The following is a 13,154-nucleotide window of genomic DNA, read 5'->3' as shown; positions in this document are numbered from 1 at the left end:
TCCCCCGGCAGCATTGTTCTCAAAAACGGTCCCGCCATGGCGGCAGTATACCTCCTTGCTGCGGACATCGCGGACAAGAAATTGCTAGAAGTGGCTGCTGCACATGTATACGTTGCGATGTGTGCGTGAGCAGCAGCCACTTCCATTCTGCGATGTCCCGTGGCAGCAAGGAGGTACGCTGCTGCCCTGGCGGGACCGTTTTTGAGAACAGCACTGGGTGGGGGGGAACACGGCGGAGCGGGGGTAAGAGCACCCTCCCCAGTCCTTAAAGTTATTCCCCATCAACCTTCGAACCAGCTGAACCGCCAGTCTTCCGAACCAGTCTGGAGGCCCATAAAAGGCCTCCAAACCGGTTTCATGCACATCCCTAGCCTACACTGATGGTAGCATCTAACGGGGGCTGAACCTGAGGCCTACATGCAAAGCTATTTCAGGCCCCCTAGAAACTCAGACAATATTTGGCCTGAAGGCCCACAATAAGCTCCAGCCAGCCCTGCTAGTAACCCAGGAAGGAGCAGGTGCCTTCCACTGAAGCATGTAGCTTATCTCATTAGCTTTAGGCATTCCTTTGTTTCTTTGAATCAAGCATCGTCTGTTGTATAAGGACATTTTGGCCACTCCTCCTGCACTCTGCCTACAGCATGCAGTCACTAAGATTAGAAGTAAATTGTGTGGTGTGGCCCTGGTTTTACAAAGGCTGCTTCATTAGGAGCTATGAAAAGGGAAGGCAGGTGGGCTCTTTGGACCTGGCTAGTCTCCAGGAATTTTATACACATCAATACTGCTCCCAGCTTTATTTCATAAAGCTACCCAGTTGCATTCTGGGATCCCCATATGGAACTCAGATGTTCCCTTTGTTCCATGATCAAAGGATTTAACGCTGCATTTGTTTAATTTATTGGGCACTGACCGCTTAAGGAGAACGGAGCTCCATCATATCAGCACTAGATGTTAGTCACATAGCCTTTTCCTTTTATAGATCATTAGGAAAGGTTAACTGCTTGGGAAGCATGACTGGAATTTCCCTCATGGGAAGACAGGCTGGCAGCTTGCACTATCCTTGCATTTCTAAATCCAGGTGGCTGTTACCTCTGATCTGACTCCAGGCAATGTTCCTTGCACAGAATATCTGCACCCCAACGTTTCCAGGTGCAACAATTGCCGATTGTGGCTCAGGTGAAGTATAACACTCAGATAGTAACTCCAAATTTCTTCACAACGAGGGATGTGCACAAAATTATTCGGCGTGTCTGGTAGAGACACGCAGAATCGTTTTGGCAGGGAGCAGGACCTTTAAGTATAAGAAAAGCACCTGCTCCCCCACCACATTTCCTGCTGCGGCGCTAAGAAGTCCACGTGCAGCTGCTGCGCTGCACCCAGCAACTTGACCACGCCCATGGCTGCTGCACATGCGCGGTGGCCATGTGTGTCCCTCCACCATGCACAGGCTGTTGTGTGCAGTGCAGCAGCCATGTGAAGACTTCTGAGTAGGAAATGAGGTGGACGGTGGAGGAGCAGGTAAGGACCTGCTTTTCTTGTGCTTAAAGGTCCTGCTCCCCGCCCCGCCAAAATGCTTCATGCACATCCCTATTCACAACACAAGTTTGGTGCATTTGTTCTTTTTTAAACAGTGGCTGACATACAGAGCAAGGACGCACTGGTGCAGCAAGTGAGCAGCCTGACAGATCTTCCCAATTAGCTGTACCAGTGCACTGGGGAAGTGGGAATTTTTGACAGCCTCCCCTTCCCCAGAAAGCCTTCTGTGCCACCCAAAAATATGTCCCTGAGGGCTGGTGCAGCCTTTGCGGACATTCTTTGCAGGGGCATAGCTAGGGGACAGGGGGGCCATGTTTGACCCACTTCTCAGCAGCCCCTTGGAGTGAGGGAGAAAATGAAGAAAACAGGGAGAGATGGAACTGGAGGGCCCAAGTTCTTTGAACCCATCTGCTCAGTTATAGCTATGCCCCTGATTCTTTGTGTGGTCCAGGGGCTGCAGTTAGTTGGGAAGTTCCTGTGCAGTGAGAGTACATAGGAGCTGCCATATACTGAGTCAGACCATTGGTCTATCTAGCTCAGTATTGTCTTCACAGACTGGCAGCAGCTTCTCCAAGGTTGCAGGCGGGAATCTCTTTCAGCCCTATCTTGGAGGTGCTGCCAAGGAGAGAACTTGGAACCTTCTGATTCTCTTCCCAGAGAGGCTCCATCCCCTGAGGGGAATATCTCTCAGTGCTCACAATTCTAGTCTCCCATTCATTTGTAACCAGGGAAGACCCTGCTTAGCTAAGGGGACAGGTCATGCTTGCTACCACAAGACCAGCTCTCCCCCCAAGGAGTAGCACAAGTGCATCCTTGCTCCACATGTCAGCTACTATTATTTAGCAAGGAAACAGATTTTTGGGAAGAAACAAGTGTTTAAACATGTTTACAAAATGCCCACTCACTCTGAAAACAAATATATGTGCTGACCCAAAGTTTCTAGCAAAAACCAAATCATCCGTCCTTTGACTGGTTTGAAAAAAACAAACCAATCTCTATATGCCACCGCTTATTGGCCACTCATGCTCTAACAAAGCCACCTAATGGCACAGCAGGAAAGCAACTTGCCTAGGGAGCAAGAAGTAGCCTTTTTGAATTCCTGCTGGTATGTTTCTCAGAGTATGGGAAACACCTATATCAGGCAGCAGCAATATAGAAAATTGCTGAAAGGCATCATCTCATACTGCACGGGAGGAGACAATGGTAAAGCCCTCCTACCAAAGAAAACCACATGGCTCTGTGGTTGCCAAAGAGCACCGACTCAGTGGCATAACTTTGCTTTACATGCTCTAACAGACTTTTTAAAAAACCTGCCTATGTGACTGTCAGGAACGCAGACACTTATGTTTTTCCCCAATAAGGCAGCGAAATCCAATAAGTGATTGTGAAAAGTGAATGCAAAAGGCAAGGGCACAATCTGCTTGTGAGTTTTTCTGAGTAACTCATCACAAGCATGTAGAAGCCTCAGTACTCGACCTGGTTCAAAATCAAATAGGATTGTGCATGAGTCCATTTTTTAGGACAAATAAGTGGCTCTTCAGAGCATTGCAATGGAGAGGAATTAGCCAGTTTAACATGCCAACAGCGACAGCAGCGCTACCTCCTGGGCCCCTGGACAGCTACTTTACAGCACACTTCCCATCGTCCCCGGAAAGGGTGGGCACAAAAATAATGTGGGCTGATAATGTCGGCATCACTTCCTGAGCACAGAGGATCCGTTTTGCAGCAGTGGTAAACTCTGACCATGGGCAGAGTTTAAAGTGGCAGCTTTAATTAGGGTAGCACAGCAGGAACAGACTGCCAGCACTCTCCCTGCTACAGGATGCCAAACCCATGAAATCAAATGTCCTGGTGCCTAGGCAGGGCCGGGGGGGGGGCAGAGCTGGTGAAAGCAGCAGTCACAGCTCTGTGGGTTCTTTCATCTGATTCAGGGATGGAACTAGCAGACTTTAGTGTGTCCCAGCACAAGTGCAGCTGCTACATTTAAAAAAAATTGGAAAAACACTCAAGCTTTCCTGGCAACTCAGTAAACAGGCTGTTTTCCTAGGCAACCCTACTGCTTGCCAAACAAGAGCCTGCCTGGTACAGGTTTATGCATTCGCTAATGTGCAGCAGGGAAATGTCTTGATTAGCAAACTAGAGGTTGCCGGTTCAAATCCTCACTGGTATGTTTCCCAGAGCATGGGATAGTGCACACTCAATCTGGGTTAAGGATCACAATGTCTTTTCTGTGCCAGAGTATGGGAAGCTCCTATATTAGGCAGCAGCAATAGAGGAAGATGCTGAAAGGCATCATCTCATACTGCGTTGGAGATGGCAATGGTAAAAAGGAAAGGAAAGGACAGAACATGCTGTCAAGTCGGTGTCGACTCCTGGCGACCACAGAGCCATGTGGTTTTCTTGGTAGAATACAGAAAGGATTTACCCTTGCCTCCTCCCGCACAGTATGAGATGATGCCTTTCAGCATCTTCCTGTATCGCTGCTGCCCGATTCTGGGAAACATAGCAGTGGGGATTCAAACCGGCAACCTCTGGCTTGCTAATCAAGTCATTTCCCTGCTGCGCATTAGTGCATACCATTAGTGAATGCATGGGGAACACACCAGCTGGGATTCGAACCAACAGCCTCCTGCTCTCTAGGCAGGTTGCTTCCACACTGCATCATTAGGTGGCTGGCAGTGGTAACCCCCTCCTGTATTCTACCAAAGACAACCACAGGGCTCTGTGGTCACCTGAAGTTGACACCAAATTGATGGCACATAAAAAATAAAATAAAATAAAAGCCAGCATGATGCGGCAGTTAGAGTGCTGGACTAGGAACAGAGGAACCAGAATTCAAACCCCTGTTTGGTCATGAAACTCACTGGGTGACTCTAGGCATGTCACTCATCCCTCAGCCTAACCTACCTCAGGGTTGTTGTGCAGACAAACATTACTATGTAGAGCAGCGCGGGATATAAATGTAAAATTACATACATAAGGCAGGGAAAGGTATCAGAATTCACCTGGAAAACAGTTCTAGCAGAGACACAAATGCACCAGATAGGGCACACTTAATCTGGGTTAAGGATCACAATCGGGTTTCAATGCCAGCAAGTGGCCAGAGCACCAGTGCCTCAAGCTGTAGTAGTCACTAGTGAACATGTTTCGTTTTACAGAGTGCAACACACACACACACACACCACACACACACGGATGGGGTTTACTAAAATGCCCAGCGGATTTTTAAGAAAACAATAGGATGGTCGTGGAGTAATTTGGCTGCACGTCACTCTAACGTGGATCTGGAATAACCTTCGGGAATAAAGTCTGAGCTATTCGATTTCAACTCCTGGCGCCCAAAGAGCCCTGTGGTTTTCTTTCAGTAGAATACAAGAGGGGTTTACCTCTGCCATCACCCACGCAGTATGAGATGATGCCTTTCAGCTTCTTCCTATATCGCTGCTGCCCTATATAGTACCAGCGGGGATTCGAACCGACAACCTTCTGCGTGTTAGTCAAGCATTAGCACGCTGCGCCACTTACTAAGAGAATTTAAAGTCAAGGAGAATTAAATCGACTCTTTTTTTCTCTGCTTGTGATGATGCTCCCAATAGTCTTACTATACTCTTTGAGGCTCAAGAGGGACGCCTATTTTTAACCTACCGCCCCGGCAAGTTTGATTCCAAGTTTCTCTTACTGCGCAGCACGATCTCTTTAGCAACAGTGCGGGGATTAAGCTGTTGAAGCTTTCCTAGAGTTCCTGCATTGGTTTACTTTAGAAGCTGCTTAAGGGTATTCTTTGCTCTAAAGCAAGAAAAGAAAGCAATTTGACTTCCTTTCCGGGAAATGCCCAAGAATCCGACACAAATGGGCACTAGTCTAGTCTCATTAGGAAACAGGCCTTACAAATAGGTTTGGCTCCGATTTGGAAGAATCAGGTTGGCAAGAGCTGTTTGAAACTGTCACGAACTCGATTCATGAGGAAGCAGTCCGGGTATTGCACATAACGAATCATCTTACATACGATTCAGTCGTGGCGGAAAGCCTCATTACAAAAGGGAGTAAAGCAGGGAAAGCGCGGGCTTCAGACCTTCCCACCAATAAGAATCTCTCCACTCAACATTTCACAATACGATAGGCTGAATGAAAGAATTCAGCTAAGCTACAAGTCTCTAAAATCGAGAAGAAATATTCCTAAGACTGAATACTTAACTATGGACGCTTCGAGGACTCTCTCCTCTCGAAGCATCCATGGTTTTCAAAGAGCAAAACAGAACATAAATTCCCGGTGCATAGATTTAGAAAACTGAACTTCTTAAAGCTTTAGCACTTTAAAACTTCAGAAGTTTTTAAAAAGATAAAACTGCAAATTAGAGTACTCATGGGGAGAAGGAAAAGAGAAAGAGAAACCAAAAAGAACTCTGGAAACTAGTAAAGTGATCGCCAGCTCTCCCCCGTGAGAAAGTGGTGGCTCTGAAAAGAGCCTTTGGGTTGAATTGAGTAGAAGCAGGCCAGAGCTAAGCCCTCTCGCCACGGATCCGCCGCGCCAGCTGGATGTCCTTCGGCATGATGGTCACCCTCTTGGCGTGGATGGCGCACAGGTTGGTGTCCTCGAACAGCCCCACCAGGTAAGCCTCGCTGGCCTCCTGCAACGCCATCACGGCCGAGCTCTGGAAGCGCAAGTCGGTCTTGAAGTCTTGGGCGATCTCACGCACCAGGCGCTGGAAAGGCAGCTTGCGGATCAGCAGCTCCGTCGACTTCTGGTAGCGGCGGATTTCTCGCAAGGCAACCGTGCCCGGGCGGTAGCGATGGGGCTTCTTCACTCCGCCGGTGGCAGGAGCGCTCTTGCGAGCCGCTTTCGTGGCCAGCTGCTTGCGGGGCGCCTTCCCGCCGGTGGACTTGCGAGCGGTTTGCTTTGTCCTAGCCATCTTTCTAACAACACAAAAAGGAATGAGAAGGCTTGTACGGCGGCAAAATTTATACACTAGCTCTTGCGTTTGATTGGCTGCTGCTTACATCAGCTCTTGCATTTGATTGGCTTGTGCTACAAATTCGACGCTCCTCATTGGACAGTTTCAAATATTTGTTTGGTTGAAACTTGAAAACCAGAACCTCATTGGACAGTTCAAAAACGCGCGCTTTGATTTTTTAAAAAAGTCAGTTGCCTTTGTGTGTCTGAGAAACCTCTGTTCTCTTTACGCTCTGTAATTGCCCTTATATTTAAAATGTGCTTCCCCAAGTCTCTCGGTTCGATATCTCTTTCCTTGAGCTCTTCTCAAAAATACCCTGTTACACGTAGCAAATAGGTATCGAGACTTCCCACAAAAAACGCGCAGTTTAGGAATTTAAAATGTAAACGGCGCGCGGGGGGGGGGTGAGATCAGTGTTTGTTATGTGGCATCTAATTTATGCACCAAAACGTTCTAGTTTCAGACTAGGTTTTCGTCCTTTGACAAGGGAGCCTCGCTTAAGACCGGATGTTCAGCCTATTTCTCCAATATATTTGTCAATGGAGAGCTGAAGATAATCGGTGTAAAGATTTTTGAGAATCCTCTTTATGAATTCTAAAACTCATGTTCAGCCATTTTCACTCTCCATCGCCAGCTACTGATGATTGGAGAAGCTTTCCTAACATTAACCAATAACTGCGCAAAGCGGGAATTTCAAAAATTCCCCAATTGTTATCGCTAGGAAGTAGCTTCTATCGGATCTTTCTTAAGTATAGGTTATTTTGCCTACCTATGCGTTATTTGCAGCCTGCATGATTTACGGTTATAAGCCTGACTGAAGAGAGCAATAATTTAAGTGATTATGCTTTTAGGATCCTGCTGCAAACCAGACGCTTGAGGTTCTCTAGTTAGTATACCAACTGAAACAGCACTTCGTTAGAACAGAAAGAACCCAAAAATATTTACAGCTAGCTAGACAGTGTCTATACTGGGAAGAAAAGTGAAATAACTCTTTTACTGAAGAGATGGGTGGCTCTTAAAAGAGCCTTTTGATTTAAACTAGAAGGATGCAGGGTTTACTTCGAGCTCGTGTACTTGGTAACCGCCTTTGTTCCCTCGGATACAGCGTGCTTGGCCAGCTCCCCTGGCAGCAACAGCCGCACAGCCGTCTGGATCTCCCGAGAAGTGATCGTGGAGCGCTTGTTGTAGTGTGCTAAGCGAGTCGCTTCCCCAGCAATGCGCTCAAAGACGTCATTCACAAAGGAGTTCATGATACTCATGGCCTTAGAAGAAATCCCCGTATCTGGGTGAACTTGCTTCAGTACTTTGTAGACGTAGATAGAATAGCTCTCTTTTCTAACCTTCTTACGCTTCTTATCCCCCTTTTTGTGCGTCTTCGTGACAGCTTTCTTCGACCCCTTTTTAGAAGCGGGTACCGACTTAGCAGGCTCCGGCATCTTTGCTTCTCATTCACTCTCCAATAACAACAGGCACAGCACCCACTGCTTCTTTTTATATTGAGTTTATGCAAATAAGAGGATTGTGAATCTAATTTCCTATTGGATGAGAGAGAACAAGAGTTCCAAACAAACGCTTCCCTTTCGTGATTGGTCCATCTGACACCACCAAGTGCTCATTGGTTGTTTGAACAACGTCTTTTTGAGCCAATCACTAGTCTCACCGCCACGGATTGAAGATCCCGAGCGCTTAAACCAGGCAGACGCCAATATTCATTCACGAAAAACAAATTTAAAAGTGCTTTACAGAGTCTCTCTCCAGAATAAACAGCTACTTTCTATTTTGCTCTAAACTGAAGGCCTAAGGCACATCTAGTTGAAACTAAGTCTCACTGAACTGAATGGAGCTTCCGTACATACACTCTAGCTTTGAGAAAGACGTCCCCTCGTAGTGCTCCACCCATACGTAGTTCAGTTCTTTTCAATCTGCGGGACCAAGAATTATCCAGTACGTTTTGAAAAACTTGAGCGGCTAAACGTGCACATACGCTCGCGGCAAAAGGTCCAAAATGCATACAGATAATTGTTTTAATGCTTGGGATATGGAGCGAAATTATCTCCGAATAAACAAACTGAAGCCCGAGCCTACGCATACGTACTCAGGAATCGGTCCCACTGGGTTCTATGAAATGCTCCAAAGTGAAAATGTATATAAAATTACAGTTTTGTTTGTAAATATCCCATGGAATAGCTGGGCAGAAGGGAGGTATTGTTCCTGAATAATCAAGAGGAGCAAACCTTCCAATTTACTGGGGTAATCTTTCTAGTTTGGTTTTATTCAAAATCTCAATTTGAGAATGGCGATTTGGGCTAAAAGTAACTATTTCTCTGCAACAGAGTGTCTTTGAATCAGCTTGCTCTTGGCGAATACGCTTCTCCCCCGTTCGGTTCACTCAGTTTAGTACTCCGCGCCCGCCCACCATTGTAGAAGAGAAACCTTTAATTCAAATCGGAACCAAGCTGTGTAGTTCTGAGGCTAATATACTAGGAAGATATGAGGGGTTGGGGTGCGTGTGTGTGTTGGGGAGATCTAAAGGGTTTTTATTTTTAATCGACATACCAGCTACCTGCAAGCCAACTAGGCTAGGGACCGCTTGCCCAGTGACTTCCGCCCCTATTAAGGCTCCCCTTCCTCCAGAGAGGACGTGTGACAGCTCTTTTTTTGATCAAGTGGGTGGCTCTTAAAAGAGCCTTTGGGGGTTTGTTTTGAAAGAGCAGGCGCCTCATGTTTACTTTTTCTTCGGCGCTGCCTTCTTCGCCTTTGCCGCTTTCGGCTTGGCAGCCTTGGGCTTGGCTGTCTTGGGCTTCACCGCCTTTGCTTTGGCCGGGCTCTTGGCGACCTTCTTGGGCTTAACAGGCTTCGACTTCTTAGGACTCTTGGCGGCCTTTTTCGCGGCGGCAGCAGGCTTCTTCGGCTTCTTGGGGCTCTTTTTGGCAGCCACGGCTTTCTTGGGCTTCTTGACGGCACTGGCGGGCTTCTTGGCCACAGGCTTCTTGGCTCGCACCGCCTTCTTCTTGGGCGCCTTCTCTTTGCCTTCGCCCGACTTCTTGCCCAGCTTGAAGGACCCCGAGGCGCCAATGCCCTTCGTGTGCACCAGAGTGCCTTTGGTCACCAGGCTCTTGAGGCCAAGCTTGATGCGGCTGTTGTTCTTCTCCACATCATAGCCGCCGGCAGCCAGCGTTTTCTTAAGAGCAGCCAGGGAAACTCCTTTGCGCTCCTTCGAGGCAGCCACTGCCTTGGTGATCTGCTCAGTGACGCTGGGACCCGAAGCCTTGCGGGCTTTGGAGGCTCCTGCCTTCTTCGCCTTTTTAGCCGGAGGCTTGGAAGCCACCACAGGACTTGCAGCCGCAACTGCAACAGCCGGCGCGGTTTCAGACATGATTGCCGAGAACACACAAAATAATCGCCAACGGAGAAAAGTGATGTGAACCCAAGTAGGTCAGCCGCTGTTTATTTATAGAGAAGTGGTGCCTCGTGATTGGTCCGCTGTAGAACCCGCCCCGCTGCCAGGCAGAAAGGACTCTTCCGACCACTCAGTTTGTGTTTCTTTTGAGTTAATAAATTGTAATTTTTTCATAATAGCGGCTACCAAACAATCTACTATTTTAGCCAAACAAAAGAGCAAGAAGTGGTTTTCCTGCATTTATTTTTTCAAGCGGCAAAACAAAATATATCGCTTTTAAAAGAGCTCCTAATCCCCGACTGCAGAAGGTGGGAAGACCTCGTAACAGCGAAACTTTTGTTTTTCTTTGTAAATTAAAGCTATGCGATTTTCAAGAATACCAGAAAAACTGTACAGATCAAATCTTCAGACAGTTATCTCTGTGTCAGAACATGTTGTGAGTTATTTATGCTAATATCTTCAGTGTGAAAGGCTTTCAAGTAAACAGAGGTAACACAGACTTCCACAAAGTGGATTCACCATTGCTAATCAGCCAAGCCCCAGCCAACTCCAAAGAATATAGTATTTTAATACAATATTCAATACGTTAAGAACGTATACACTAGCCAGAAGGCTAATGTGGTCTATAAACATTGTAAGATTCTGGAAATAAAATGTTTATTCAGTGGTTAATCGATTTCCAAACTACAACATTAAACAATGACTTCCCTATTAGGACACCTTACAGCTCTATGAAGAATTGGGATATCATTCTACTAAGAATAATGAAGCATAAAGCTTTTTAGGGCAAAGCCTTTAAGAGCAGAGGTTGGACTCAAGACTGCACTTTGACTTCATATGAGACCTCGCTGCTATAGAACATTTCAACAAATTAAGTACTGCTTAGTGTGAAAACTTAATTGTATCGATCCATTTGCTCCTCATGGCCATACAGTTTAAACTGATGTGAAAAACGAGAAACTCTTTAAGGCTACAATCCTGTGCTCACTTACTGGGGAGTAAGCCCATTAAACTCAGTGCAACTTATTTGAAAGTAACCATGCACGGGCCACCCAAATTTAAGACTGCATTCCTATGAACATTTACTGGGGAGTAAATTCCATTGAACTCAATGAGATCCACTCCGAATAAACGTGTAGGATTATCTTGCAAGATCCGTTGGAAGCAATAGAAAACTCTTTAAAAGCCTCCACATAAAAATTAATTGGATTTTAAAGCAATTTATTCTGACTGGACTTGTATTCATCTTTTTCCTAAAATGGGACGAGTGAAATTTTACATGCATTATATTTTTATTCTGTCCTTTTTCTAGGAAGCTCAGATCTGCTGCTCCCCCTTTCATCCCCACAACAACCCTGTGACGTAGGTAAAGCTGAGTACGTGACTAGCCCAAAGTTAGTCAGTGTCATGACTCAGTACGAATTCGAATTTGGGTTGTTGCTTGTTTTTTAGCAACCTAACCACTACACCGCATTGACTCTTAAGTGGAAAACAGGAAAAGGGAGTGTAAGCTTTGGTATTTCGGTGTGAATGAATACCAGTATCTTTTGGTATTTCGGTGTGAAGTGATGTATTAACTCCAAATAAGGGGTTAACAAGTTTCAGAGAAAATAAACACTTACCAAGAGAAACCTCATACAGATAGATGTTTTATGAAAGCTCAGCATGAGGTTCGGGAAACAACAAAGTTACAAGGAAAAGAGACCCTCAAAGCTTGAGATGCTCTGTGTTTGAGGCTCAAACAATATGTTATGTACTACAGAGCACAAAAATCTAAAACTGACGAGTCGACTTTAATAGGAGACTGTAGCGAAACCACACAAACCCCAGCACCAGAAGGAGAAAAAGAGACAGCTGCCCGCTTCGCGTCCGTCAGTCCGTAAGCGCGAGTTTTTAAATCTGGAAATTCTCCAATGAGAGTTGGTTTCCTGAACTCAGCCAATCAGAGAGCGCGACGGACTATAAATTGTACTGCAAGCTTTTTCGACCTCTCTCTAGTCAACCTGTTTCTTCCTGACGGTTGCTGGAAGTGTGTGCAAGAAGATAAAAAAGGATGGCTAGGACAAAGCAAACCGCTCGCAAGTCCACCGGCGGGAAGGCGCCCCGCAAGCAGCTGGCCACGAAAGCGGCTCGCAAGAGCGCTCCTGCCACCGGCGGAGTGAAGAAGCCCCATCGCTACCGCCCGGGCACGGTTGCCTTGCGAGAAATCCGCCGCTACCAGAAGTCGACGGAGCTGCTGATCCGCAAGCTGCCTTTCCAGCGCCTGGTGCGTGAGATCGCCCAAGACTTCAAGACCGACTTGCGCTTCCAGAGCTCGGCCGTGATGGCGTTGCAGGAGGCCAGCGAGGCTTACCTGGTGGGGCTGTTCGAGGACACCAACCTGTGCGCCATCCACGCCAAGAGGGTGACCATCATGCCGAAGGACATCCAGCTGGCGCGGCGGATCCGTGGCGAGAGGGCTTAGCTCTGGCCTGCTGCTACTCAATTCAACCCAAAGGCTCTTTTCAGAGCCACCACTTTCTCACGGGGGAGAGCTGGCGATGGTTTCTTTGCTAGTGTTTGTCCAAGGTTCTCCTTAAACTAAACTACCCTCGTGTATGCCAGCCTCTTCCTAGACCTAAGCATCCTTATTTTGGGGGCGGGGGGTGGATGCAGATTTTAACTGGGCTAACTTTTCAAGCACTTCTCTACTTTCCATTTTTAACCTACAGCGCTTAAGTAGCCGGCGTATCAGATCTAACTTCATCTTCCATATAACTTCTTGTCCCGAGCTTACATATTTAAATGACACACACAAAATAGCCAGTAAGATGGTTCCCCCGTCTTGAATGCTGATCCATTCCCCGCCACTTCTTTAAAGTAGGATAACTGGGTGTCTTTCAAACCAGCTCACTGGTCCTTATCAGTTAATATACACACAGATGGGGCCCAAGCAACACCATGGGGCCGCAGACCCTAGATTTTGACCTATAGGTGGATCAGCCACTGAGCTGTTTCAAGCTAGTTTGCCAGGAAACCTGTTAACTATTCTCCAATACAGAAAATTGCTATTTCCTGTAGTATTACAGGAAAATACTTCTAAATCCTAGACTAACTCAAGAGGGTTCAAGTGGTTCATTTTCTCACTTATTCTCTGCATAGACTTAAGAGCACTCTGCAGCTAGACCCACCAATATTGCCTAGCTAATGATGCTCCTTGGTGAAGGTAGCCTGTCTCTTTTCATTCTTTCACCTCCATTCACTGGTATTGGTCAAGGTCTTTGGTG

General features: G+C 46.7%; 4 protein-coding genes across 4 annotated transcripts; 1 reads left to right on the top strand and 3 right to left on the bottom strand.

Annotated features, from left to right (window-relative positions):
• Positions 1-6,015: 6,015 nt before the first annotated feature.
• LOC128325725 (histone H3) lies at positions 6,016-6,794 on the bottom strand. Its single transcript, XM_053251415.1, has one exon. The coding sequence runs from the start codon at positions 6,444-6,446 to the stop codon at positions 6,036-6,038; it is 411 nt and encodes a 136-aa protein (XP_053107390.1). The 5' UTR covers positions 6,447-6,794; the 3' UTR covers positions 6,016-6,035.
• A 702-nt stretch (positions 6,795-7,496) lies between these two features.
• LOC128325726 (histone H2B 7-like) lies at positions 7,497-7,970 on the bottom strand. Its single transcript, XM_053251416.1, has one exon. The coding sequence runs from the start codon at positions 7,922-7,924 to the stop codon at positions 7,544-7,546; it is 381 nt and encodes a 126-aa protein (XP_053107391.1). The 5' UTR covers positions 7,925-7,970; the 3' UTR covers positions 7,497-7,543.
• Positions 7,971-8,785: 815 nt separating this feature from the next.
• LOC128325723 (histone H1-like) lies at positions 8,786-10,483 on the bottom strand. The gene has a single exon (XM_053251413.1). The coding sequence runs from the start codon at positions 9,862-9,864 to the stop codon at positions 9,214-9,216; it is 651 nt and encodes a 216-aa protein (XP_053107388.1). The 5' UTR covers positions 9,865-10,483; the 3' UTR covers positions 8,786-9,213.
• Positions 10,484-10,757: 274 nt separating this feature from the next.
• LOC128325724 (histone H3) lies at positions 10,758-12,402 on the top strand. Its single transcript, XM_053251414.1, has one exon. The coding sequence runs from the start codon at positions 11,942-11,944 to the stop codon at positions 12,350-12,352; it is 411 nt and encodes a 136-aa protein (XP_053107389.1). The 5' UTR covers positions 10,758-11,941; the 3' UTR covers positions 12,353-12,402.
• Positions 12,403-13,154: the final 752 nt, after the last annotated feature.

This window comes from Hemicordylus capensis, chromosome 5, assembly GCF_027244095.1.
Source record: "Hemicordylus capensis ecotype Gifberg chromosome 5, rHemCap1.1.pri, whole genome shotgun sequence".
NCBI classification, from domain to species: domain Eukaryota; kingdom Metazoa; phylum Chordata; class Lepidosauria; order Squamata; family Cordylidae; genus Hemicordylus; species Hemicordylus capensis.
Note: the sequence above shows the minus strand (reverse complement) of the source record. Positions and strands in the feature narration are given on the sequence as shown.

Coding starts and splice junctions, on each gene's coding strand:
- LOC128325725 (XM_053251415.1), bottom strand. CDS start 6,446: ATGGCTAGGACAAAGCAAACCGCTCGCAAGTCCACCGGCGGGAAGGCG.
- LOC128325726 (XM_053251416.1), bottom strand. CDS start 7,924: ATGCCGGAGCCTGCTAAGTCGGTACCCGCTTCTAAAAAGGGGTCGAAG.
- LOC128325723 (XM_053251413.1), bottom strand. CDS start 9,864: ATGTCTGAAACCGCGCCGGCTGTTGCAGTTGCGGCTGCAAGTCCTGTG.
- LOC128325724 (XM_053251414.1), top strand. CDS start 11,942: ATGGCTAGGACAAAGCAAACCGCTCGCAAGTCCACCGGCGGGAAGGCG.